General features: G+C 37.3%; 11 protein-coding genes across 11 annotated transcripts; 4 read left to right on the forward strand and 7 right to left on the reverse strand.

The window, feature by feature from the left end:
• Positions 1-16: 16 nt before the first annotated feature.
• SPOG_01089 (DNA-directed RNA polymerase II complex subunit Rpb9) lies at positions 17-654 on the reverse strand (the record flags this gene model as incomplete). The annotated part of the gene is made up of 5 exons (XM_013169361.1): positions 17-67; positions 116-248; positions 304-353; positions 492-558; positions 614-654. The coding sequence occupies 5 exons, from the start codon at positions 652-654 to the stop codon at positions 17-19; spliced, it is 342 nt and encodes a 113-aa protein (XP_013024815.1).
• Positions 655-983: 329 nt separating this feature from the next.
• On the forward strand, positions 984-2,203 carry SPOG_01090 (delta-1-pyrroline-5-carboxylate reductase). Its single transcript, XM_013169362.1, has one exon. It carries the CDS (start codon positions 1,114-1,116, stop codon positions 1,960-1,962), a length of 849 nt encoding a protein of 282 aa, XP_013024816.1. The 5' UTR covers positions 984-1,113; the 3' UTR covers positions 1,963-2,203.
• A 136-nt stretch (positions 2,204-2,339) lies between these two features.
• On the forward strand, positions 2,340-2,960 carry SPOG_01091 (PPPDE peptidase family protein; the record flags this gene model as incomplete). Its single annotated transcript, XM_013169363.1, has 1 exon — positions 2,340-2,960. The coding sequence occupies one exon, from the start codon at positions 2,340-2,342 to the stop codon at positions 2,958-2,960; it is 621 nt and encodes a 206-aa protein (XP_013024817.1).
• A 197-nt stretch (positions 2,961-3,157) lies between these two features.
• On the forward strand, positions 3,158-8,191 carry SPOG_01092 (proteasome component; the record flags this gene model as incomplete). Its single annotated transcript, XM_013169364.1, has 1 exon — positions 3,158-8,191. The coding sequence occupies one exon, from the start codon at positions 3,158-3,160 to the stop codon at positions 8,189-8,191; it is 5,034 nt and encodes a 1,677-aa protein (XP_013024818.1).
• Positions 8,192-8,215: 24 nt separating this feature from the next.
• Positions 8,216-9,134, reverse strand: SPOG_01093 (uncharacterized protein). The gene is made up of 2 exons (XM_013169365.1): positions 8,854-9,134; positions 8,216-8,793 (listed from the first exon to the last, which is right to left on the reverse strand). The coding sequence occupies exons 1-2, from the start codon at positions 8,986-8,988 to the stop codon at positions 8,452-8,454; spliced, it is 477 nt and encodes a 158-aa protein (XP_013024819.1). The 5' UTR covers positions 8,989-9,134; the 3' UTR covers positions 8,216-8,451.
• Positions 9,135-9,364: 230 nt separating this feature from the next.
• SPOG_01094 (20S proteasome component beta 6) lies at positions 9,365-10,414 on the reverse strand. Its single transcript, XM_013169366.1, has one exon. The coding sequence runs from the start codon at positions 10,246-10,248 to the stop codon at positions 9,574-9,576; it is 675 nt and encodes a 224-aa protein (XP_013024820.1). The 5' UTR covers positions 10,249-10,414; the 3' UTR covers positions 9,365-9,573.
• A 142-nt stretch (positions 10,415-10,556) lies between these two features.
• Positions 10,557-14,139, reverse strand: SPOG_01095 (alpha,alpha-trehalose-phosphate synthase). The gene has a single exon (XM_013169367.1). The coding sequence runs from the start codon at positions 13,441-13,443 to the stop codon at positions 10,732-10,734; it is 2,712 nt and encodes a 903-aa protein (XP_013024821.1). The 5' UTR covers positions 13,444-14,139; the 3' UTR covers positions 10,557-10,731.
• Positions 14,140-14,452: 313 nt separating this feature from the next.
• SPOG_01096 (triose phosphate transporter) lies at positions 14,453-16,348 on the reverse strand. The gene has a single exon (XM_013169368.1). The coding sequence runs from the start codon at positions 16,055-16,057 to the stop codon at positions 14,960-14,962; it is 1,098 nt and encodes a 365-aa protein (XP_013024822.1). The 5' UTR covers positions 16,058-16,348; the 3' UTR covers positions 14,453-14,959.
• Positions 16,349-16,951: 603 nt separating this feature from the next.
• SPOG_01097 (PvGal biosynthesis protein Pvg5) lies at positions 16,952-19,235 on the forward strand. Its single transcript, XM_013169369.1, has one exon. It carries the CDS (start codon positions 17,725-17,727, stop codon positions 18,865-18,867), a length of 1,143 nt encoding a protein of 380 aa, XP_013024823.1. The 5' UTR covers positions 16,952-17,724; the 3' UTR covers positions 18,868-19,235.
• A 36-nt stretch (positions 19,236-19,271) lies between these two features.
• SPOG_01098 (ARP2/3 actin-organizing complex subunit Arp2) lies at positions 19,272-20,888 on the reverse strand. The gene is made up of 2 exons (XM_013169370.1): positions 20,793-20,888; positions 19,272-20,736 (listed from the first exon to the last, which is right to left on the reverse strand). The coding sequence occupies exons 1-2, from the start codon at positions 20,838-20,840 to the stop codon at positions 19,612-19,614; spliced, it is 1,173 nt and encodes a 390-aa protein (XP_013024824.1). The 5' UTR covers positions 20,841-20,888; the 3' UTR covers positions 19,272-19,611.
• An 898-nt stretch (positions 20,889-21,786) lies between these two features.
• Positions 21,787-23,436, reverse strand: SPOG_01099 (pheromone p-factor receptor). Its single transcript, XM_013169371.1, has one exon. The coding sequence runs from the start codon at positions 23,096-23,098 to the stop codon at positions 22,052-22,054; it is 1,047 nt and encodes a 348-aa protein (XP_013024825.1). The 5' UTR covers positions 23,099-23,436; the 3' UTR covers positions 21,787-22,051.
• Positions 23,437-23,461: the final 25 nt, after the last annotated feature.

A 23,461-nucleotide genomic window follows, 5' to 3' on the forward strand; every position in this document is an offset into this window, starting at 1 on the left:
TCTTATGTTTATAAAGTTATTGATCCTCGTACGCAAAACCACAACCGGCACAAACGTATACCAAAGTCTATTAGGTTAGCATTTTAATGAAAAAAGAAGAAAAATAATAAAATACCATTCTTGAGTCACCACGGCGTGAATGCATCTGGTAAAAAACGGCTTCATGATGGTGACAACGAGGACATTCTTTCTCAGTTCGTGGAAGGGTATAATCAGTTGCAGCATCTTGGGAGAAATGTAAACCTTCGCTTTCATATTGTAGTTAGTATATCCTTCTTACTTTCCATAGCAACTAATACATACACATTTGATGTTATCAACTCATGTCGATAGACTTTACTTGTAGCTGCAACCTTGAATAAGTTAGCAACTGTATTTTAATTATGAGTCTCTCAATACATCCCAACCCTATAGGAACCAATTCTTGTCCAAATGAAGTATAACTCTTTGGAATGTCTGAAAAGTTGATCCAGGAGTAATCAATGACTTACCTCTGAATAGTCACAATTTCTGCAGGCTAAGCGTAGAGTTCTAGCGATTTTATCTTCTCGAGGATATCTAGCAAATTTTTTGGTCAGAATACGTTGCAAACATCAACCTTTAATAATCGTACAGCATGTTGTTGCACTCGATACAATATTGAAAGTTCGACATTCTTGAAATTTAATATTGCAAAAGAAAGAAAAAAAAGAATAAAAACCGGAAGATTCAAAGCTTTTTTGCAATTTTGACGTTGTGTGTCGTAGAGAGTGTCTATTTACGCGTCAACAACCAACTTTCGTAGATGACTTCTTCATCGAATCCGGCTCAATGATTCATAATAATGCTAAAAATCATTTTTATATACAACAAAATCAACTTTAACAAAAACAAAAACAATCAATACTTCCAAAGACAGAAAATTGGTATAGTAATATTCTATTAGATTTATAACAGTAGCACCCCTATTTAACATGATACACTCATGTTGGGTAAAGCACATAAGGAGAGTCAATGAAGCATGTTAATTCATGATATATCATACAAATCAAAATCAGATTGGCAGTCAGTCTTTACCAATCCTAGGCTAATTGGGAACAAACTACTGGAAAGATTATTATAAGCTATATCATCATGACAGGCTTTTGTGTGCTCGGATGTGGTACTATGGGTAAAGCCCTTTTGACAGGTATCTTTGACTCAATCAAGGAACAAGATGAGCAAGCTTCCAAGAACGTAACTGTTCCTGACAAGTTTTACGCGTGTGTCAAGTTTGCTCAAGAAGTCGAAGAAATTCAAAGGTTATTTGGTGAAGATGTAGAAATTTCCGTACGTGCTGAAGAGAACGTTCAGAAAGCAAAAGCGAGCGACGTTTTATTGCTCAGTTGCAAGCCCCAGGGTGCTGAAGAGGTTTTAAGTCTACCAGGCATGAAAGAAGCCTTAAAAGGAAAGTTAATCTTATCTATCTTAGCCGGAAAGACTATTGCTGCCCTTGAGTCTTTGTTGGATGAAAGCACTCGTGTTATTCGTATCATGCCCAATACCGCTAGTCGTATTCGTGAAAGTATGAGTGTGCTTTGTCCTGCTCTGAATGCTACGGAAGCAGATATGGAATTTGCTGAATGGGTGTTCAACGGTATTGGACGTACTATGAAGCTTCCCGAGAAGCTTATTGATGCTTCTACAGCCTTGTGTGGTAGTGGACCTGCATTTGTTGCTACTATGATTGAAGCCATGACTGATGGCGGTGTCATGATGGGGATACCTTTTGCACAAGCTCAGGAACTTGCCGCTCAAACCATGGTTGGTACTGGACAAATGGTGTTACAAGGACAACATCCTGCAAAGATCCGTAATGATGTTTCTACTCCTGCTGGCTGTACTATTAGTGGATTGTTAGCCTTAGAAGATGGAAAAATCCGTAGCACAATTGCTCGTAGTATTGAGCAAGCCACCAAAACTGCTTCTGGCTTAGGCAAGTAATTGATTTTAATGACTAAGCTACGCTCGTTTCTGGCTTTTAACTCTTTCCTTACAGCTTGTCTTGTTAATTATATGTGTTGAGACTAATGTACAATAGCTTCGATAGTATGAAAGAATTCTAGAAACAATCCCACTTCTTTTTGTTTGTTGTAGTTGAATTACTTGTTTTTGCTTGTTTCACTCCAAAAATATAAACAAAGGTTCCGGGTCAAGGAATATCAGTTGTTATTCACAAATTCCATACGGAGGTAAAAGAAAGCTTTTTTAAGAGGGAATTCAATCCATATCATACTATTTGTATTTTTGTTAATTTTAGGTTAAAAAGCCAGGCTTTGGACTCTAGTTTCTTCCTGTCTTTTGCCAAGTAGGTCATCTCAATGGAAGTCTACATCAATGTGTACGATTTAATGCAGAATTCCCCTCTAAGCAGAATTGCTTGGACGTTGGGACTTGGCATTTACCATACAGGTCTTGTTTTAGATGGAAAGGAGTATGCTTATGGCGCACATGCTATTCCGAATGCTACTGGTGTCTTTGTAACTGTGCCCAAACCTCCTCTGGAAGGTTGTAGATGGCGTTGTTCTATTCCTTTACCGCCTTGTGAACTTTCAAAACATGAAGTAGACGAGATCATCACGCGTCTAAGCAAGGAATATACAGGTACCTCATATTCTTTGCTGTCGCAAAATTGCAATCATTTCACCGAGGCCGCCGCGAAAGCGCTAACAAACACGACTATTCCTACTTTTTTAAATCGAATGTCAAAAATTGGTCTCACCTTCCCCTCTATTACGAATGCAATTTTACAATTAGATATCTCCAAGAGTCCAGCTCAATGCAGCTTGGAGAGAACCAACTCATCAGATTCTGACGAAGAAGTTTTAATTCCTTCATCGGCTAAACTACAACAAATATCATTTCCTAAAATTCCTAAAGTTATCGTTTCACCTCCTGCTGTGAATACAGACAACTTGGTATCAGAGTCCCCATGGATCTAACCACTTCTCTCTTGAGCAAGTTTTTATACAAATGCACGTTTGTTTTATCATCCATTATTGTTTTATATCGTTGATTAATTAATTTTTTGTTTATTTTTTTAATCTTTCTGATTCTCCTTTGCTAATTTTCGAGTTAGTCATCAAATCACCTGCTATTAGCTTTAGGAAAACCAAACTCGCTTTCTACAACAACAACGATGGCTGACGCAGAATTAAGACTTTTAAATGGAGTTGAGTTCAAGTTTGCATTGGCCAAAAACTCGGAATCTTTCCAGTCATTAATTTCCGTGTATTTGGCTCCAATCCTTTTGAAGCTCGATTCACCTCACGAGCCAGTTAGAAATAAGACTATAACGATTGCAAATCATGTCATGACGAGAGTTACGAGTGAGACAAATTTACAGTTACCTATGCTTGCTCTTGTAAAGCAGTATATTCATGCAGATCAACCGCTACGAAAACGCTTTTTGCTGGCCTTTATTACTATAGGAAAAACTAGACTTCCTTCTTCTCCCCCTCCTGATACTCAATTATTACAAATTTGCTTAAGTCATGTAAATAAGCATCCAATTGTTCTAATGAGCTTAACAATTCGCCTCTTACAAATGATTCATCCAACACCTTCAATTTCATGTCCTGAGGAAGTTTGCTTTATACTCTCTTCCTTTTTCTTAATTCAATCTTCTCAAACCGTCTTTACTGAGTTACAACATAATCAAAAAACAGTACAGTACCGGAGAGGGGTATTAAACTGGTTCGAAAAATCTGAATGGCCAAAAACATGGAACTGGCTTGCCTATTTCTTCGCTTCTTCTGATACACACAAAGAAGTTGCTCAGTTAGCTGATGACCTAGTACGCAATGCAGACGGAGCCCCGGATGTCGAAAATCGAAACCACGTTAAAGCACTGTTAGACATTGTTTTAGATGACTTTTATGTGGATCCTCTACGCTTAAAGCTTTCTGTTCCTATTTCCTTGAGGAATAAAGCTTTGCAGTACCTTTTACATAGCAATACCGTCTGTACGGATCCAAATTCTTTGAATTGTATTAAACTTATCCTTAAAGCTCCACCTACTTTGCAATCCAGATTGATTCAATTCACACGATGGATATCTGCTAATGCAGATCCAGATTTCTTAAAACCGAGAGCTGCTGGTATTTTGGAAGATATTTTTAAAATACTCTCAAATTCAGCCATTCAGAATGAACTTCTTCGAGGATTTTTATATACTTCTGTTGGATTGCTGGCCAAATCAAATTCCGAATTGATTTCTACTTCATTGCTCTCCACCCTATTATCAGCTTTACAAGTTGAGTCGCCGGATGTACGTGTAGCTATTGATGAATCATTATCAATTATCCTTCCTTTTTTTAATAACTATCATTCGCCTTATGAGTTGTTGCCTATCATTGAAAAATTTATCATTAGTACACCAAACTCACCTGCTGCATCCTCTTCCCTTCGCTATCTTTTAGTTGCATTTCCATTCCAGTTCTTACCATCGCGGTTTCTATGTCTGAAAACTCAGGATTCTAATATCTTTCCTTCTTTATTATCTGAGGAAGCAAAAAAGGGCCTTTTTTTGTCTAGGTGGCTTCTACATAATAATGTCTATCTTGACTTTGCTAAAAATAAAGATTCCCCGACCTCATTCGCCTTCTATCCTGATCCAGATGATGCTATTTTACATTTAGTTGCCGAGTATAATCCAGAAGCTCTCTGGAAAACGTTTAGTGTTGAGGTTTGCTCATCAATTCTTAGCTTTATCAAAAGATGTATGTCTTACCAAGTAACCAAAGATTCGGCCGTATATGATGATAATGATGTATTCAACTCTTTGTTAAGATCAGATCTTCCTTTAAGAACAAAATTCTCTAAACTAATATCGTCTCTTAAATACCTACAACCTTATTTCCGCTTTCTCTTTGAAGGCGTACTATTACATAGCAAGGAAGCCGCTTTCACATTTGACCAATTCTCATCTCTTGCTTCACCGGATATCCTAGCAGAGTTTTCAGAAGAAGACCTTATGAAGCAAACGTTAGTCGCCCCTTCCAATTTAAGAGACACAATGTCACGAAGTTTAGGACTGCTCCTAAGTACGAAGGATTACAAGGTTATTTTCCATTACCTAGAAACTCTTTTACGAATAATAAAGACATCAAATAGTCGAAATGATAGTCTTTCAAAAAATATAACAGCTCTCTTTATCATTGGATATACCGTTTCATTTTCAGTGTATAGAAATGGCAGTGAAATTTTAAGCTCAGCAAACGGCTCTATTTTGGAAGAATTCTTCAGCATCCTCTACGAATACCTTCAGTCTGGAGTGTCTACTGATAAGAGATCTGCATTGTCTGTTTATCAAGGTATATTTCTGAATATTTCTATGGAAGATCTAGCTAGACAAAATGTTCAGTTAAACTCTGTTATTGAAACTATAGTTGCTATCGCAAAACTCGAAAAGGATACAAGTTTGCGTATTCTAGCAATGACTACTTTATCCCACATCCCGCTTTCTCTGCACGAGCCTTTTGATCCTGACTTGATTGACACGATCATTAATACTGTATATCTGAGCTATCATGATGATTCGCCTGATATATTATTCGCAAGTGCAGAATCAATGACTAACATTGCAGGTGGTCTGTGCTGCACATTCACGAAGACCAAATTACCTTTCCGAGATTTCGAAAACGAAAATACATTTTCTCCATTATATACAAAAGTTCTCTCCAAAATTCTTGACGAATGGTCAAAATCTTCAAGACCACTACTTCGTAAGGCTTCGTCTTTGTGGTTATATTACATGTTACAGTTTTGTACATGCCAGGCGTATACCCACGAGCGTTTCAACGACATATATCATACTTTCTTAACTTTTTTAGTTGATCAGGATGACTTCATTCAAGACACAGCCTCCAAAGGCTTGAAAGCTGTTTATGATCTTTTGGATGGGGAGAAAAAGAAAGGGTTCACGACTAACCTCATCAGTACCATTACCGCTGATAGAGTAGATCCAAATACCAAAGCCCCATTGGATGCTGATACTGCTTTGTTTACTACTAATCAAGGTTCTGTAACCACTTATAAAGATATTTGTTCTTTGGCTTCTGAAAGTGGAAATCCGGATTTGGTTTACTCTTTTCTCAGTATCGCAAATACCAATTCCGTTTGGCAGGCCCGTAAAGGATTGGCAACAGGTTTAGGCTATATGAATATCAGTGATGATGAAAAGCAGAAGCTCTTTACATTCAACTCATGCACTGGATCTCAATTGCTGACAAGACTTTATTTGTATCGTCATGATCCTAATATATCTGTTGCTAAAACAATGACGGAAATTTGGAATTCTCTGGTACCTTCTAATCTTGACTTAAGAGCACAACGTCAGCATCTTGTTTCTTCTTGTTTGGATTGTATGGGTGATTATTCTTGGAGGGTTCGTGAATCAGGTGTTAATTCACTTGTCGACCTATTAAGCAACGTGCCTGTTTTGGAATACCTTGATCAACTCGAAGGAATTTGGAGAATGGCATATAGGACTTTGGATGACATAAAAGAGAGCGTTAGAATATCCTCTTTTCCATTATGTAAACTTTTGGCAAGAGCTGTCATTCAAACCGTTGAAAATACTTCCGTAAATACTACTGATACGGGCTTGAGTAGATGTCGAACAATAATGTCAATAGCTGTTCCATTCCTATTGAAGTGTTGTCATGAGAAGGCGAAAGAAATTCAATCGTTTTCATATTCAACCATTACTGCGTTGGTGAAATTTACAAACCCGGCGTTAAGTCCGTTTGTTCCGTCCATTATTGAAATAATGCTGGAATATTTAACCAAATATGAATCGAACGCAGCATCTTTTATGGAATTCCACTCCTCCACTTATAACGTGAACGCTGAGGATTTAGATTCGGCTCGCGTGTCAGCGGTACAAGGCTCTTCGATGATGTCGAATATTGAGAAGTGCATTTCTATATTAAACGAAGAATCGATGAAAGATTTAGCTCCCGTATTACTTCGAATGATTACTCGTACTACCGGGGTTCCAACCAAGGTAGGTAGTGCACAGATTTGCATGTTGCTGGTAATTAGACGCCAGGACCTTATTATACCTTATGCTCCTAAGTTCAATCAAGCATTAAAGGCATCTATATTTAACAAAAATGGAGCTGTCAATAGTTCTTCCATATCAGCGTTAGGTTATCTCTTGCGTGTGACACCTTTAAACAATGCTGATGAAGTGTGTCGGGATATTTTGAGTCAGTTCTATGAAGGGGACGAGTTTACGCAAACTGTTTGTGCCAACTTTGTTCGAGCAGCGGCAAGGTTTGCACCAGACTTGATGCAGAACCTTGGTTCAACCCTCTTTCCCTTTATTTTCTTTGGTAAACATTCGTCTTTCAACAAAGTATCATCAGTTCTGAGAAAGCTTTGGGATGATACATCGTCAGGTGGAAGTTCCATTAACCTTTACAAGGATGAGATTTTAAAGATCATTCGAGCAAACTTGGAAGCAACACAATGGGATTTAAGGCGACCATCTGCTGAAGCTTTATTAAGTTTTGTTCAAAGCAGTCGTCTCAATAATTCAGAAGAAGTTTATGCATTACTGGTGGCTAAAATGAAAGAGCGAAGCTGGCCGGGGAAAGAGTACTTACTTGAAAGCTATGTCCAGTTTGCAATAAAGTGCCCAGAATTTATACGCACTTCTAAGCTGGATGAAGTTTTGAATATATTAAAGCGAGAAGTATTACGAAGAAATATCTCCTATAAGATGCAAGGAATCCGGATATTGGGTGACTTTTTATCTGACTCTTCTTATCAAAATGTGCAATTTTATGATTTTTGTATGGACGAATGTGAATTCTTTCTTGAAGATGCATGGTTTCATGAAGAAGATTCCGAACTCTCTATGGATGATAAAGTTCAATTGCAGATGAATGTTGTTTATTTAATGGCAAGCTCCTGTAGAGAAGGTGATGACAACCGTCTTATTCAAAGTTTAATTAAGACGTTGGATCAAAATTATCTTCATTGGAAGGTCAAGTTAGAAGTTTTACGGCAGGCACATAAAATTCGGTGTCTTTTAAAGGATCCTATGGATTCCAAATTTCTTTACGTGCTGGCTCGTTGCTTTGAAGGGAACCCGTCACCAAGGGCTAAAGATTATGCTGAAAACATTTTGGGCAATGATTACCTAAAATTTTTGAGAAATTAATCCCTTGAATAGATTTTTACTGATCCTATATATCTAAACCGTTGCCTACTCATTTTTTTTGCACTAAATATTCTAAATAATAAATAATTCTTATCATTCGTGCAAATAATTAATTTTAAACTATGCCCACTGGGGGGGGGGACTTTTGTGCCCAATGAATGCAATTTTGAAATTGTGAATTAACTGAACTTTTGTAAAGCATCCGTGAAACAAGGACCTTAAAACTATAGCGGCATGTCTAGATAATGACAGCTTAACATCTATTCAGTCATTTGCTTGTTTTTTTCAGCTTCAGCTTCCTTTCTCATCTGCTTGGCAAACTTGGCTTTGTCTTCATTCAATGAGGCATAGAGCCAAAACTGCCACATGAGATCGCAGAAAGCAAAAGTGAAGGTAACATTATTGCTGAGTACGTGCTCCTTTTTTATGTAAACAAATGCCGTGAAGATAAAGTCGAAAATAGCACGGAAAGGGATCATGGCACTAAAGTACAAGACATTATGCTGCAAGTAAGCTACAGTGTGCATTAATGACAACACGAGAAAGAGAATCCCCATAAAGGCTAACGCGGGCTGGTTGTTTTCATTGCTCACCAAAGGCTTCTATAAGTATGTTTTGTTAGCAGTTGAAGGGAAACACAGTCATAGCAGCAGCTAGCATACCAAATCCATCGCAGCGCCAATTAATGCTGAAAGGCCGCTGTCAATTACAAATGCTGGTTTCCATAACATTGCAACTCCCAAGTAAGCCAGTAAAGAACTGTAGAACAGGGTAATCGTGCCAAAACGAAACAGCATAGTGGAAACTTTTTACAGAGGAACAGAGTAAATGGGAAATCAAAAAAATGACGTCTAACTTTAATGAACTTGCGACAAGTTATATGAGCGATAATAAAGAGACGCTTTTACCAAGTTAACATTGAGTTGCAAAGCGAAATTTCATTGTAGTTCGTAGACATATCATATTAGGTAATGCAGAGCTTCGTACTAACAAATTAAGATGATACATCGGCTGGACATGTAGTACAAGTTTGCCTTCGTTGAAATCGTTGATTCATACTTGCGTATTTATTTCCAATCGTCAAGATAATCCATTGTACTGGAATGGTACGGCATGTATTTTTTGAATTCTGTGATTGACGCCAATTCACTACCCTCTAGGATTAGCATTGGGATTAGTGTTTGAAACATTGTACTCTACATGATAAGATGAAGGGAAAAGAAATGATAGAATGAATTCATACATAGACATGTAGCAAAATTGCTCATAAGGGAGAAATCTCTATGAAAGTAAATAGTAAGTAACCAAAGTGAAAACATGACCAGGCATCATAATCCTCGCTCGAGAGAAACTGAAGGCTAAATGAAAAAAAAATACTATTTTTAGTCTCTTTTAAGAGGAAAAGTTCTAGTCTCCACACCATCTTTTGTAATAACCTTAACTAGCACAGAGTCACCGACCTCAATATGTCGCTCGCCAGCACTGGTAAAGGCATCGTGCACTAGTTTCATTGCCTGATCTAAGGTTAATAGTCTGTGAGGCTGAGGTTCAGCGCCATTTGTTCCTGGGATATATTGATTATGTAAATTTACTTGGTTGTCCAAAAACGGCGTGATGAAATTCGCCGCAGAACCTCCAGCACGGCACCATTCTCGTTCATAAGATCCAACAGGATCAAAGGAATAGATTTCTCCGCGATTTTCTTTATCCATTCCGGCCACAAGGGTGTAAACATAGTAGGGGAAAAACCGCTTGCCATATAATAAAGTACGAACCATTCGTGCGCACGATTGAGCGTTCATTTTCCTCTCGTGATTATCATGATAAAGCTCAATTCTCTGTTGAATTCGTTTGACAAGAGCCAAAGCATCTGCTTCAAATCCAGATGCACCAACTACTAAATCATCTCCAACTTCATGAACACGAGGCATAAAACGGGTATTAATGTTGTAGCCATTCACATTTCTTGTATCACCTGCTAATAGAGAGAATCCTTCACCAGCAATAGCAATGGTTGTACCACCATTTTGCACATATGGATCAAACCCGTTGGACATCGTTTGTTACCGTTTCCCGTGAAACTTCTCTTTAAATAATGCTTCTATCTTTGTTTTTTTTACGTAAAAACGCTTGCTACAGCTTTTCTTCACGAATTCACAAATTTGCTTGTTTCAAGGTTGTATGGTAGTCAGCAGCAGCATACTACTACTTCATATGCAGGAAATTCCCAAGTGTCAGGAGGGAAGGGTATGTCACATTAATACTCTTTAATACAATACATAATAATCTCTTCTGAACACGTTACGTTTGTTTACTTTATGTCTACGAAATCCAAACAAAGTTGTTTACTCACGCTTAATCAAAAGGAAATATAAAGGAATATGAATAGTACACATAGTAAAAAGCTATTTTTAAGCCATCATAAATTATCGTATATAAACTTAAATCATAAGCATAATTTTTAAAGACATGGGAAAAGCAGAAGCAACATAGCAACTTAAAAATGCAGAAATCAGATAAGTATCATAATAGTTAGCTCATCAATCACATAACGAGTTTAAAACATTGAGAAAGCTGGGAATCCCATCAGTATATGAACGAGCCTCGGTATTTTCAACTCTCATGGAGACTGTAAATGAAAAAACAGGCAGTCGGTTTGCCCAAATAAAGGTACCTTCATCGGTACGGTTGTTACCAGCTACCAAAACCAAGTCCAAATCACTGGGCTCGTGTAGGATTTTTTTTAAGGTATAATCCGCAGCTGTGGACTTTGAAATATCCTTCGGTTCCACCAAAACGTGACCTTCCATAGGAATCGCCTTACATGCATGTCCGGTTTCATTTACACTACTACATAATTCAACGGCGTTTCTCAAACCACTATCCCTGTTTTCAACTTTGACATAATTGAATTCCATTGCATATCCATGATCGATTAAAGCAGAGCCGGGAGTTCTCTCACTGTAATATTCAATAATATCGTGCATGGATTCACGCCAAGCCATCTGCTCCTTTTTAAAGAGACGAATCCAAGTTTGCAGGTTATCCTCGCTTGCCGTATGTGGCTTCACATAACATCCGTTTTCGGCAATCAAACCCATTCCAGGAATATTTACAAAGAAAGTTTCTAATTCATCTCGATCTAGACAACTGCATATGTAAACAATATTTTTTGGATCATTCACCATTCGTGTCAATATATTAATCATATATCCATAATGGAAATCCACAAACTCATGGCGTCCTTCCCAGGAAACAGCTTGTCCGTCAAAGTTCAGAAATAAAAGACGCTTCTTTGCATTGGCATATCGACTACCGACAAAGTTCAAAGTAAATCTGGGTATATGAGAAAGATCATGTTTTTGTTGAGACGACCACGACTTTCTCAATTTGTTCTCAAATTCGGCAGCCCATGTAGAAGCCGTGTGACTATTAATTACATTTAAGCATAACTCATAGCGTTTGATTTTGCTCGAATCATCTAACTCTAAGGCCTCTCGCATAGCTTGGCTCATTTCTAAAAAGCTCCATGGGTTTACTATAAAAGCACCTTTGCGGAAGAATGCAGCGCACCCAATAAATTCGCTAACAATCAAAAGTGACTTTTTCTCTTTTTGGGACAAAATAAATTCATGACAGGTAAGACTCATTCCTTCACGCAAAGAAGACACAATGAAGGCATCTGCAATGGACAATAAAGCCAGGTACTGAGGGTAAGTTAAATCACTTGAAAGAAAAGTCACAGGAAGGTGATCTATGGAAAAATCGCCAAACGTTGAGTTAATCCTAGTTACAATTTCTGAAACTTCCACTCCATACTTACGGGCATCCTCGGTCATGGTCGCCGTTTGTAACAAGATGGTATTTTTTTGATATGAAGGGTTATCATAAAGAAACTGCTCAAAAGCCAAAAGCTTTTCACGGATTCCTCTAATGGGGTCCATTTTATCGCAACCTACAAATATGTTCAGATTCTCATATCTTTTTTTTAGAAGGTTTATCGTGTCAATCGTTTCTTCATTATCCAAGTAAGCTTGAACCGCCTCAGGGTCCGCACTAACGGGATGAGAATAAACATCGATATAACGATCTTCAAGAAGGATGCGATCAAAAGTCGCTTCAGCATATATGACGCGAGAGCAAGACTGAAGAAAATGACGCTTGTATTCTTCAGTTTGGAAGCCAATCAAATTGGCCCCCAGCATACCACGTAAAAGCTCGTTTCTGCGTGCAAAGCAGCGGAAGACTTCTGAAGAAGGAAAAGAAACGTGAATGAAAAGACCAATGGCAACATTAGGCATTTTTTTTCGCACCATTTCAGGTACAAGAAGAAGATGATAATCATTCACCCAAACGGTATCTCCGGGATGATAACTTTCAACAACTTTGTCAGCAAATGCTTGATTGACCCTCACGTAGGCATCCCAATTGCTCTCTTCATGGAAAAAAGAGAAAATTTCATTATGCTGGTAATGCAAAGAAGGCCATAAAATCTTTCGACAATAATGATTATAGTGGCCTTCGAAATCAGAGTCGGATGTGTATACAGCCAAAGATTGATGTTTGACTAATAAGGCTGCAGAAATAGCATCTTTTGTCTTCTTGGAAAGAGTCTCAGTGGGCATACCCAGGAGACCTACCCACACATTGTTTACCAGCTTCTTGTCGCGGACGGCAGCATCTACAGCATGAAATAAGCCACTGTTGCCGATAATTCCACGCTCTACTGTCCAACGAGCAGAATCAAATAAAGCAACGTCTTTCTTGAGAGAATCACGACGTTTTTGGAGAAGCTTTTGTTTGGTGCCCAGACCAGGAGCACCAAATCGGTCATCACGCTTAGCAAATGGTGGAGGGGAGCCGGCACGTGAGCGAGGTTGGGTATAAACAGGAGAAGAACGACCAGAACTAGGTAAAGGTGAAGCAGTACCTATATTCGGCGTTTTTGGCGTTTTTGGTGTCTTTGTACCGCCTCCACGTTTAAAGGAGCTCAAGTTAAAGTAATCGGAAGTATTCTCATGCTGAGGGGAGAAAGCAGGAGTCAAAGGGGCAGGAGTGGCTTGTGAGCTTTCTTTCTGGGAAATAGCAAGATGAGAGAGAGCATTGTCTATGCGAATTGAGTTTCTTCTATTTCTGGAAATCTCATACGAGCTCGAAGCCGGGTGATTTTCGTGACCTTTATCCTCAAGTTCGTCTAAATGAAAGTTTATCGTGTAGGGAAGAAAAATCGAGCAAACTAAAGTTCTACCCATTTTGTAAAATCGTAAATTGTAACGAAGTCAAAGGAAAAAAATAGCGTGCAAATTGAAATCAAGGAAAAATGAGAAAGAAAATAAATATATATGTGGATTTCTTTTGGAATAAATAGTAAAGCACTCAGCAGACAAGCAAAGAGAGCTAGCTAGAAGGAAAAAAAAAAAGGATAATGACTTTTCTGTACTTGATATGAACAAAAAAAATCTATCGGTGAAGGGTTTTTAGCCAAAAAGGGTTGATGTAAGAACAGAAAAAAACTTGCAAGAAAAACAGTCAATTCTGCATAGAAAAGACAAATAAACCTCTTCAAGAAATGCTTTTTCTAAAGAATTCCAATTGTAAAATGACAAAAATAATGTTACTTTAGGGGTTTTTTCTTTTCTTTTTTTGGTAATAGGAATCAATAAAAGAACCCGCAGTAATAGGCAAACTTTTTTTTTTTATAACACTTGCAATTATCAATTATAATGTAAAACGAACCGCAAGGAACTAGGTGAGGAAAACAATGATGCGATCGAAAGTGAGTCTAACTGAAGTAACGCGACTAGAAAGGCAAAGAAATGCACAATATTTTTTTTTCTATAAGCAAGAATTTACCCGCGTAATATTATTCGAAAATATGATGAATAGATGTTGGGAAATGGTAAGATGGGATTTGTGGGTTGTACAGGACATATAAGGTTCTCCATGGCGTCACTGGTAGACTTAGCTACGTAACATATATATTTAGAAGGGCCTTGCGCTTACTAGAAATTCATAAGTCTCATTTCTTGACACGAACCGACTTTCTTTTACTTTCTATACCAAAATGAAAGATAAAAGGGGTCAAATAAGTGCCGGATTCTACATTTTCGTTTACACACAGGATGATTGGAAACAAATGCATTGTTTATCCTCTATTCCTGGCCACTGATGAAATTATGACGATCCTTGATAGTGATGTTTTGCTTTCAGACGTAAAAGTATGTAACGAAGGAAAGCGAGATAAGGTAAACAAACAAATAAGCGAGTGGTTCCACCAATTTTGTCTTGTAGATCCTCTTTATGAAGGAGCGTATATGTAAACAAAGGTAGATATTGTTTGGGCTAGGAAATAGGACTAGTAACTCAGTAAATAAAAACCAAAGTAAAAGTCTAAAAGCAAAAACAAAAAACAAAAAAGAAGAGAAAACAAATTGAAGATTAGCTACTGAAATGTCTTATACTTTTAAACATGTTGCATTATGATTTGTAATTTTAGGACAGCCCAGAAAAGGAAAGAAAGACTAGAGCTATGGGAAAAAAAGAAAAAGGATTAAAAAAATTCATGAATAAACATACAGAAAGAAACGAAAAATAAACAGAAAAGAAAAGAAAAGTGCAAAACGAAAGGTTCTGCGGACTCATTGAATAAAACGGAAAACAGAAAACGAATTAAAACATGAAGATACAAAGAACAAAGGCAGCATACAAACGAGAGAAAAAGGAAAAAAAATAGAAAAATAGAAAAATATCGTTGAAGCAAAATTGAGTTTAATTTGCCATACGGCGTTCGCGTTCCTTGGCAAGCGTGTAGAGAGTGGTACCGCCGAGAATGAGAATGACACCGTAAATGCGATTTACATAAAGAGTCTCGTGTAAAAAGGTAACAGCAAAAATTGTTTGAAGAACACCACGAGCTGCAACAGAAATCATATAAGAAACAGGGGAGGTGACTTTGATTTGGGTAAAGGTTGCAATATTTAAATAGAAATTAGAGCAAGAGGCAGCAAGGAGAATAAGAGAGAACTTGGTTACTTCCGCTCCACTCACAGTTTTGACGACATTGAAAAGTTCGAGAGAGAAAACGGAAAGACAAAGACAAAAGGCAGACATATAGGTTGCGAATATATAAATGAGATCAAAAGTAGGAAACTCATGAACGTAATGCTTAACAGCGACAGACTCAATGGCTGTTGTAAACGAGCTCCAAATGCCCAATGCGACCCCGATGAAGGGAACGTGTTGCTCAAACTGGACACCAAAAACAAATCCAAGCATAACTAAAAAGCAGCCAGTGAGAGGGAAAATATGGGTTTTTTGACGAAGCAATAAGAAGGAGAGAAGAATCGTGAAGGGCAACAGTAAGCCACGCGATATTTGGTAAAAAGAGACAGGTACAAAAGAGAGACAGTATGTTTTGCTAACGATACCTAAAATTTTCACGAAAATGAATTTTTTCAGCTGTTTCACCGAGGAAAGATGTAGAGTTTGAGAGGCATTCGAGGAAAGACGCCAATAGACCTTGACCATAGTAGCCGTGAAGGCCATTTGGAGAGAAAGCATTAGAAGAGGGGCTCGCACAACATTAAGGGCTTGCTTATTCAGAATGGTTACAAGGATCGCAAACAGAATTTGTGATGCAACAGCAAAGAAGATCTTCAAACGAGAAGGAGGGGCTGAGGAAGAGGAAGGTAGCTGGGATTCGGAATCAATGACTTTCAATTTGTCCTTCGGCTCAGAGGATTGGATAGTGGAAGTAGATGATAAAGGTGGCAAGGGAGACGTGGAGACAGAATACGAATTTTTGTCATCATAGTCTTGGTCTGGCAGAGAACTATAAGAAGCCCAGTAAGAGGGAGGTCGACTCATTGATTATAAATGGTTTGAGAAGAAGAGAAAGAAAAAAAAGGGCAATGTAAATTCAAAGCATAAACAATTTATCTAGGAATGATTAGAAAGTTCTACAAATCCTCATATAAGGAATTTGAAAAAATAATAAAGCAAGTGATAGAATGTAGATTGACGAGATAGAAAAGAACGTTAATGGAGTGAATCAAAAGATAAATAATCAAATAGACCGATAAATACTTGAGATTTTCGAAAATAGCCCTAAGGCAAGTGGATGGAGTATGTCAAGCTTACTGCGCATCCCAAAACGAAGTCCTAGCGAAAAAGTAACCCAAGTAACCCAAGTATACTCTTTCCTGTAGAAAGCAACTGTAACCCCCACTATGTACTGTTTCTCAATCCTTTAAACCATCCTTGACTTGAGTAACCCCATGCCCCCACACGAGACCTTTTGTATAATCTTTAGCGAACGATCAAATCATCCAAGAATGATGTTTTTATGATTAACGCTCTGTTCCAACACTGTCGGTCTTGAGAAAAAGAACCCAATTAAACCAAGTATTTGATAAATAGAAGCTGCAAAGGAAATGAAAAAAACGAAAAACTGCTACAGCGTATCTAGACATGATGTTTGGTTTGTTTACTCTTGACGCCAGATGAAGAGAACGCGTAAAATATCTACAAGCATTGCACTCGCGTTAGCAGCTCTCTTTTCTTGAATTTATTAGAATACGAGATTCCTATTATTTATTTATTTTTTGGTTATATAAAACTCGTTCTAGTAGAAATTCTCTTTCTTTTCCTATCAGATTGTAGGACATTATCATTATATTAGATAAGCTTGGTTGTCTTTAAGTTCCTTAAAGTTTCTTAAGAAATTTTTATCTCAGGGAGAAATCGACTCTAACCGAACCATTCCTCCACAAATATTCCTTCATAAAACACGGCCATTTTTATTTTGCTTTTTCTTTCTGTTCTGAATTCAGACTTTAAAGAGCTCCTCATTGTGTCTCTGACTTGGCCGTAAACGGCTTCTTTAAAAGTGAAATAGAGTAGAAATTGGGTTTCTGGTTCTGCAGTCTTCTTGGAGGATCGCTTTTGTTTGAGATTTGGGGAACCACTTTTTCCTCTCATTTGAAAAATCTTTTTGTTTCTATTCTTGTCTTTCTTCTTGTGGAGTTGATTCGATCTTAACTGGCTTTATTTTTCTTACATTGCGTGAGGGGTTTTTTACTATCTAAAAAATTTTAAAAAATAAAGGAAAAAATAGAAGGCTGTTTTATTTACAGCTTTTTTTTTTCTTCCTTTAGTCATTCCTTTGGCCTGATTTCTTTCTCGTGCCGTTTTTGTGCCGTAAAACAAGAATTACGGTCTCTATTCTGTTCGTGTACATCATCGATAAGCGTTTATATTACCAGTATAAACATTACTGTTTTCTCGTCGTGGAATCCTCTTTCCGACTTGCTAATTGTCTCTCTTTTTACTTTACGTTAGAAATCTGTACATAGTCTGCAGCCTCTTTACTTTTCTTTTTCATTTGCATGCTTTGATTCGTTTTGTTTGCTTTCACAAAATTTCTTAGAATCATCTTTCATTGGTTGCCTTCCGCTCGTTTCGTCTTCTGCTTGGTCTCTTTGTCCTTGTCTTTTATATGCTATTTTTTTTTCTACGATTGATTTGGTTTTAATATGATGAAAAAATTTAGATTTTTCTCGTCTCCTCGAACTTTTGGAAACTGGACTTTTCGTGCCTTACTTCTAATTTGTCTTTTCTTTGTACTTTACTTTTCTTTAAGCATCTCCTTTCCGTCTTCTTCACTTTCTTTCAACTTGCCAACTATTTCGTATGCAGCTTCTTCCGTGTACGCCCAACACCTCGAAAATCTTAGACACGTTTTTTATCACACCATGGATCGCCAGCTCGCTGGTGTTCGTGATATTGCTCTTGTTCACTTGCCGTGCACTGCTGACTCTGATAACTTTTTGTCTATTTTGGGACAATGGCAATATTTGAAGGAAAGGAATATTTCCGTTCGTTATCAATCCTGCCCTCGTCACTTTAACCTTTCGGTCGCTAATGCGACAATTAACCAACTTCACCCTCTGTACTCTGCTGTCCTTCATGCCGCTCCTATCAAAGGACATCCCTTCAACTTAAACGACTTTGTGTCTTCCTCCGAGCCTTCCCTCGATAGCATCCGTCGACTCAAGCTACGTTCTTTTCCTGTCAATTATCCTTTTTTTGTAGATGAACAAATGCAGCATGCACTAGAGGCTATGCGTCATCATCCAGATGCTTATTTGATATCATCTCGCATAACCGAAGACACTAGATACGCACGTTCTGGGGCTGGTACCTTTACATTTGCTCCTGATTCTTCAATTTCATATTTAAGTCATATAGATCATTTTCAACAACCGAAAATGTCAAAATATAGTGCCAGTCTTATTTTATCTAAGGATCACAGTGTTCCAATAGCTGGTTCGAGAAACATCAAGTATCCTTGGACGCTTCATTTCTGGGGTCCCGAACAGGACCGTAAAATTATCACTGCAAACTCGACGCTTGTTGAACAAGCAGGTCAGGTACTTGAATATGCACAGCCTCTGCTAAGTGAGACGCCTTATTTTATAACTGATAAATTCCAGTTGCATCTCCTCGCCACTTATGCAAATTTAAAACATGTCTACATTATCAATGATTACGAATCAGAATTTGGCAAATACGAGCTTGATTGGTTACAAGCTCTCCATTCCAAAGGAAATGTAGCAGTTGCTAAGAATCTATATTCAGCAATGTTAATTGTGGATAATTGGTTAAGAGGTACCTAGTAGACTAAGAAGACTCCAAAAAACATACAAGACTAGAAGGAAAACAACTTCTTGACTTGTCTTGTGCAAAATTGTCTTATTGGTTTGTATACAATTTACATCTTATCTATAAGGAATGGCTCTTCCTTGAAACTTTGTTCTTTCGCATTATTCTTTTTTTTTCTTTCTCTCTCTTTTCGAATCTTAAAATATATTGTCATCCCTTTGTCACGTTTATTTTCATACCTAACCGAAGGTATGATGCTTTTAGTTGTTCTTTTTGACGTTTTTTCTATATTTATTTCTTTCTTCTGTTCTTTTTTAATTCTATTTTTATGATTTTTTTATGCATATATTTTTTTTTTTCCTTTTCTATACGAACATTTAGGTGATTGTTAATTAATTTTAATATCACAGTTTTTGGATTGAATGAAAGCTTAATCTTTGTAAGAGTGCGTTGAATTTCTATTCAGAAAACATTTACGACAGCATTAATATCACGGCATTCAATTTGTAAAGATTGTAATCATAATAGTTATCTAGTCATTAAATCTATGTATGCCTTGATATTCGAAACTAAGGAAACGGTAGTGTCAGATCGATGAAAAATTACACAGAAAATAGAATGATAAGATTTTATCAACCTTAAAGCAAAAGACAGATGCAACTATACATCATTCGTAAAAGAAAGGTAAAACATTTTGGACACATAGTTTCTTCCTGAAGGGAAAAAAGCAAAAAGAATAGATCGTAAAAAAGCCACGTTTAGGTAGTACGGGGTCCCAGCTTATCAAGAGCACGAACACCATACTCTTCCCACTCTTGTTTTGAAACCCACATATGATCATTCTGGGCCATAATATCGGCAAGGACGGCACCACCGATAAATACTGCATGGCGACGACGAGGAGCATCTTCAATTTTAACCTTGAAGTTAGGTAAACGAGATGGATCGCCATGAAGCACACGATCAAACCACAACTGCTTGATCTCCTTCTCCAGGCGAGAAGGCAAGCCAGCATACATACTGCTACCACCAGAAAGAACAATAGCACGATACAAATACTTACGGACATCGACGTCTGCAGCCTGAATTGTATTAAAAATAAACTCACTTAAGCCGGGTTGTTCACTACCAACAAGATGAGGCTGGAACAAACATTCAGGGCATTCAAAACGTTCCGAGCCCACTTTAATAATGCGTCCGTCAGGCAAGGTATAGTTACGCATCAAAACAGTGGTTTCTTCACTAAGCTTGTGATCAAGCTCGAGATCGTAACTGACATAACAGAGTTTTTCTTTCATTTCACGTACCGTTTCAAAATCAGCGGTCCGGTTAAATGCATATCCCTTTCGCAAAAGCAAATTGATGAGATAGCGAGTAGCATCTCTTCCTGCAACGTCCAGACGACCAACAAGGTGATTCAAGACGACACTTTCGTAAACAGGAACAATATGTGTAACACCATCACCGGAATCAACGACCACACCACTACTTAGTCCCTGAGCATAAAGAGATAAGACTGCTTGAATGGCCACATATACACCGCCAAAACCGTATCGCTCAAACATGGTTTCGCACATTTTTTCACGATTTGCGACGGGATTCATCGGAGGTTCTGTAAGCAAGATTTTTTGCCCATTCGTATCAATTTTTAATTTATCATAGAATGTATAGTCCCACAAATTATTCATCTCTTCAAAATTACGGATAATACCATTTTCCATGGGATACTTGACTTGCAGCAGTGATCTCACCGCCTCTGCCTCATCACCAACCATAACATCTTTGATTTGAATATCGCCTGTTTTTTCTTCTGCACGTAAAATTGGTCTACCTACAATTGATGGAAATTGGTGACGCGGAAAATTGTCTTTAGCGTACCCGACCTATGTTTTCTTCAGTCAGCACAGTACATCTTTTAATCCTGGGAAATCGACCTTACCTTGACAAATCCAGTACCATTATCTAATACAATGGGAGCAGATGCCATGATGAACGGCAAATTCTTTAAATCTCACTTCTCTTCTGGTTGGTAAAGGGTGTGTTTCATTGCTACTTTTCAGCATCGTCACTCGATCCTCAATTGAATAGGGAGCTTTACCGTAGGGTTTCGAGGTGTTTCGTACTGATGAGTTTTTAATAACGTAGTTGAATGCAAATGCACTTGTAAATAATCAACAAAGAAAAAAATAAAAATAAAACAATAAAAGTACAAATACGACTATAGATACTACAAGAGAAACTGCATCCCTTCCTCTATGAAGATTTTGAAAAAAAGAAAATACAGAAGAAGCCATCTGAAAAGTAGAAAGTTCCATCAACCTATTCCATCGTAGTATTGAGTATGAAAGTGAACGAAAACTACAAAAGTTGTATTAACTAAAAGAAATTATCCTTTTCTGTCTTTATTAAAGGATAAAATAGGTTACAGAACTCTTTTAAACACGTTCATCTCTATTATTTTCGTATAGTATCACTTTAAAACCTAAGAAAATACATGTACCTCGACTTGTTACCTACAAATATCATACTTTATTGTTTATACAGAAAATAATGAAATGGAAATGTATAAATTCAAGATACAAGAGATAATTACAAGTTTAAAGATTTATCTTTCTTTCGCTAAGATCTAGTTAAGTTGAAAAAGTCCAAGACGAAATCTCTGGAGAAATGTTTGTAGGAACCATCCGTTTGAACCGGCCAACTTTTTGATTCCTTCTCCATGTGATAAAACCTAAAGAAATCATTATACTAAACAAATAATTATTAAATACCTTCTGAACTGAATAGGAGACGAGATGAACTCAAACAAAAAAAAAGCATAGAATCAATCATAGTGAAAGGTACAAGAAACAATCTAATAAAAATCCCTAGTTTGTGACTGTAAAAATAATTTACTCTTAAACAGAATTAGCACCTTCTACAAGAGAGGAAAAGCTCATATCCGTAATTACAGAATTCTCTGCTGCTAATTCCTCTCATATCACCATTCATAATTGAGCTGAACTAAACTGAAATGTATTAAATTAGATTAAATTAATTAAATATAACTGGTTCATAGACCCGCATAAATTTCCCGTAACATGAAATAGACTCATAAACTTAATCAACAACGATGGTAATAAGTAGGATCGCAAAGTTCATTTCACAAAAAAATAAAAAGAGAGAGAGGGAAAGGCAAAAAAGAAATATTAAAGGAATTTAGGGCCACTTCTTGAGGTCAGACTCATCAACACTGGAAAGCTCTTCAGTAGGAATACGTTTAATATCATATGTCCGGTCCACACGGATAGAAACCTGAGTCGTATCACCAGGAGAAGTTGTAGTTTTTAGGCTTTGAAGCTTTAATGCAGTGCTGGACGCCCATAAACTGGAAAGCGGGAGAGAAATAATTAATAGACATTGGGTCATAGAACTGAAGCCATCGTAAGTGTGAATAAAGCTATCAATAATAGTAAAGATAGCAGGTACAAATAAGCATTGACAGCTGATAATTAAAATACACTGCATAGGACCAAAAGGAAATTGACCAATTTTTTTTCGAATCTGTATTGCGTGGAACAACTTGTACGAAAAGACAGCACTATGAAATATAACGCTGATAGCAAAAAGAATCTTGGCGATAAAGTATACCCAATAATATCCAGAAATTTGATGGTTATTATATGGAATTAACCATAAAAGGTAGTTGATTTGCTGACACATGTTGGTAAACCAAAAAGCCACTACCACAAGACCCATACCAGCACTGATACAAGTCATGATCCTTTGAGTCTTCCTATCGTGTGCGGAGATGATACGAATTTGCAAAAGCATACTAATTTCCGCTGTAATGATGATAATCGTACCAACGATCATGACCAATACATCAAAGACATGAACATATTCATGAACAAGTTGAAGCGCAAATCCATACATGACCACGAGGCTGTAACTCTTGCTGCACAAATTCACAATCATCAAAATAGCGCGAATACACATAGAGACAATGCTAGCAGAATTCACAATAAATACAGGCGTCCTCCTTTTCTCAGGAGATGAAAGAAGGATACTCATTACCATGATCAAAACGCCTAAGGCTAATTGAGCGGATACTGTCATACCAGTTAGAATCCGGTTGCGCTCGGCTTTGTCGATTAAGCTCAAAGGAACTTGAATTGATCCCTGCGTCGATAAAATAGATACATTTTGATACTGAAGTAGTGTCCCATTAGAGGTATGATAGTTTTTCCACCAAGGTTCTCTCATGATGATCAATGGAATTCACCAAGAACCAATAAAGCAAAAACGATAAATACGTAAATGATCAAAACAGTGTTCCAAAATTACAACGGCCACTTCACGTCGTTGCAACAAAATTTCCAACACCAAATGGTTTCCAAATGAGAAAGCGTAAAGGAACAAATCCTTAGAATGCAACAATGATTTCCCAAAAATAGAAAAGGTCGTAAAATAAACGAATATGACTCAGTTTCCGTGACTTTCTTGACAGACAACGATTTCTTCAGACAAACGATTCCAACAGCAAAAGTAATATTCGCAATGGATCTCTTATATTAAGAAAGATTACTTCTTTCCTGGAAAAGAAATATGTATGTGCATGGTCTTTTA

This window comes from Schizosaccharomyces cryophilus (assembly GCF_000004155.1).
Source record: "Schizosaccharomyces cryophilus OY26 unplaced genomic scaffold supercont4.6, whole genome shotgun sequence".
Taxonomy (NCBI): Eukaryota; Fungi; Ascomycota; class Schizosaccharomycetes; order Schizosaccharomycetales; family Schizosaccharomycetaceae; genus Schizosaccharomyces; species Schizosaccharomyces cryophilus.

Bases quoted from the DNA above. Each gene is read 5' to 3' on its own strand.
- SPOG_01090 (XM_013169362.1), top strand. From the start codon at position 1,114: ATGACAGGCTTTTGTGTGCTCGGATGTGGTACTATGGGTAAAGCCCTT.
- SPOG_01093 (XM_013169365.1), bottom strand. From the start codon at position 8,988: ATGCTGTTTCGTTTTGGCACGATTACCCTGTTCTACAGTTCTTTACTG. The intron at 8,794-8,853 runs GTATGCTAGCTG...ACATACTTATAG, and splicing joins TTGGCGCTGCGATGGATTTG to AAGCCTTTGGTGAGCAATGA.
- SPOG_01094 (XM_013169366.1), bottom strand. From the start codon at position 10,248: ATGTCCAACGGGTTTGATCCATATGTGCAAAATGGTGGTACAACCATT.
- SPOG_01095 (XM_013169367.1), bottom strand. From the start codon at position 13,443: ATGGGTAGAACTTTAGTTTGCTCGATTTTTCTTCCCTACACGATAAAC.
- SPOG_01096 (XM_013169368.1), bottom strand. From the start codon at position 16,057: ATGAGTCGACCTCCCTCTTACTGGGCTTCTTATAGTTCTCTGCCAGAC.
- SPOG_01097 (XM_013169369.1), top strand. From the start codon at position 17,725: ATGATGAAAAAATTTAGATTTTTCTCGTCTCCTCGAACTTTTGGAAAC.
- SPOG_01098 (XM_013169370.1), bottom strand. From the start codon at position 20,840: ATGGCATCTGCTCCCATTGTATTAGATAATGGTACTGGATTTGTCAAG. The intron at 20,737-20,792 runs GTAAGGTCGATT...AAGAAAACATAG, and splicing joins ATGGTACTGGATTTGTCAAG to GTCGGGTACGCTAAAGACAA.
- SPOG_01099 (XM_013169371.1), bottom strand. From the start codon at position 23,098: ATGAGAGAACCTTGGTGGAAAAACTATCATACCTCTAATGGGACACTA.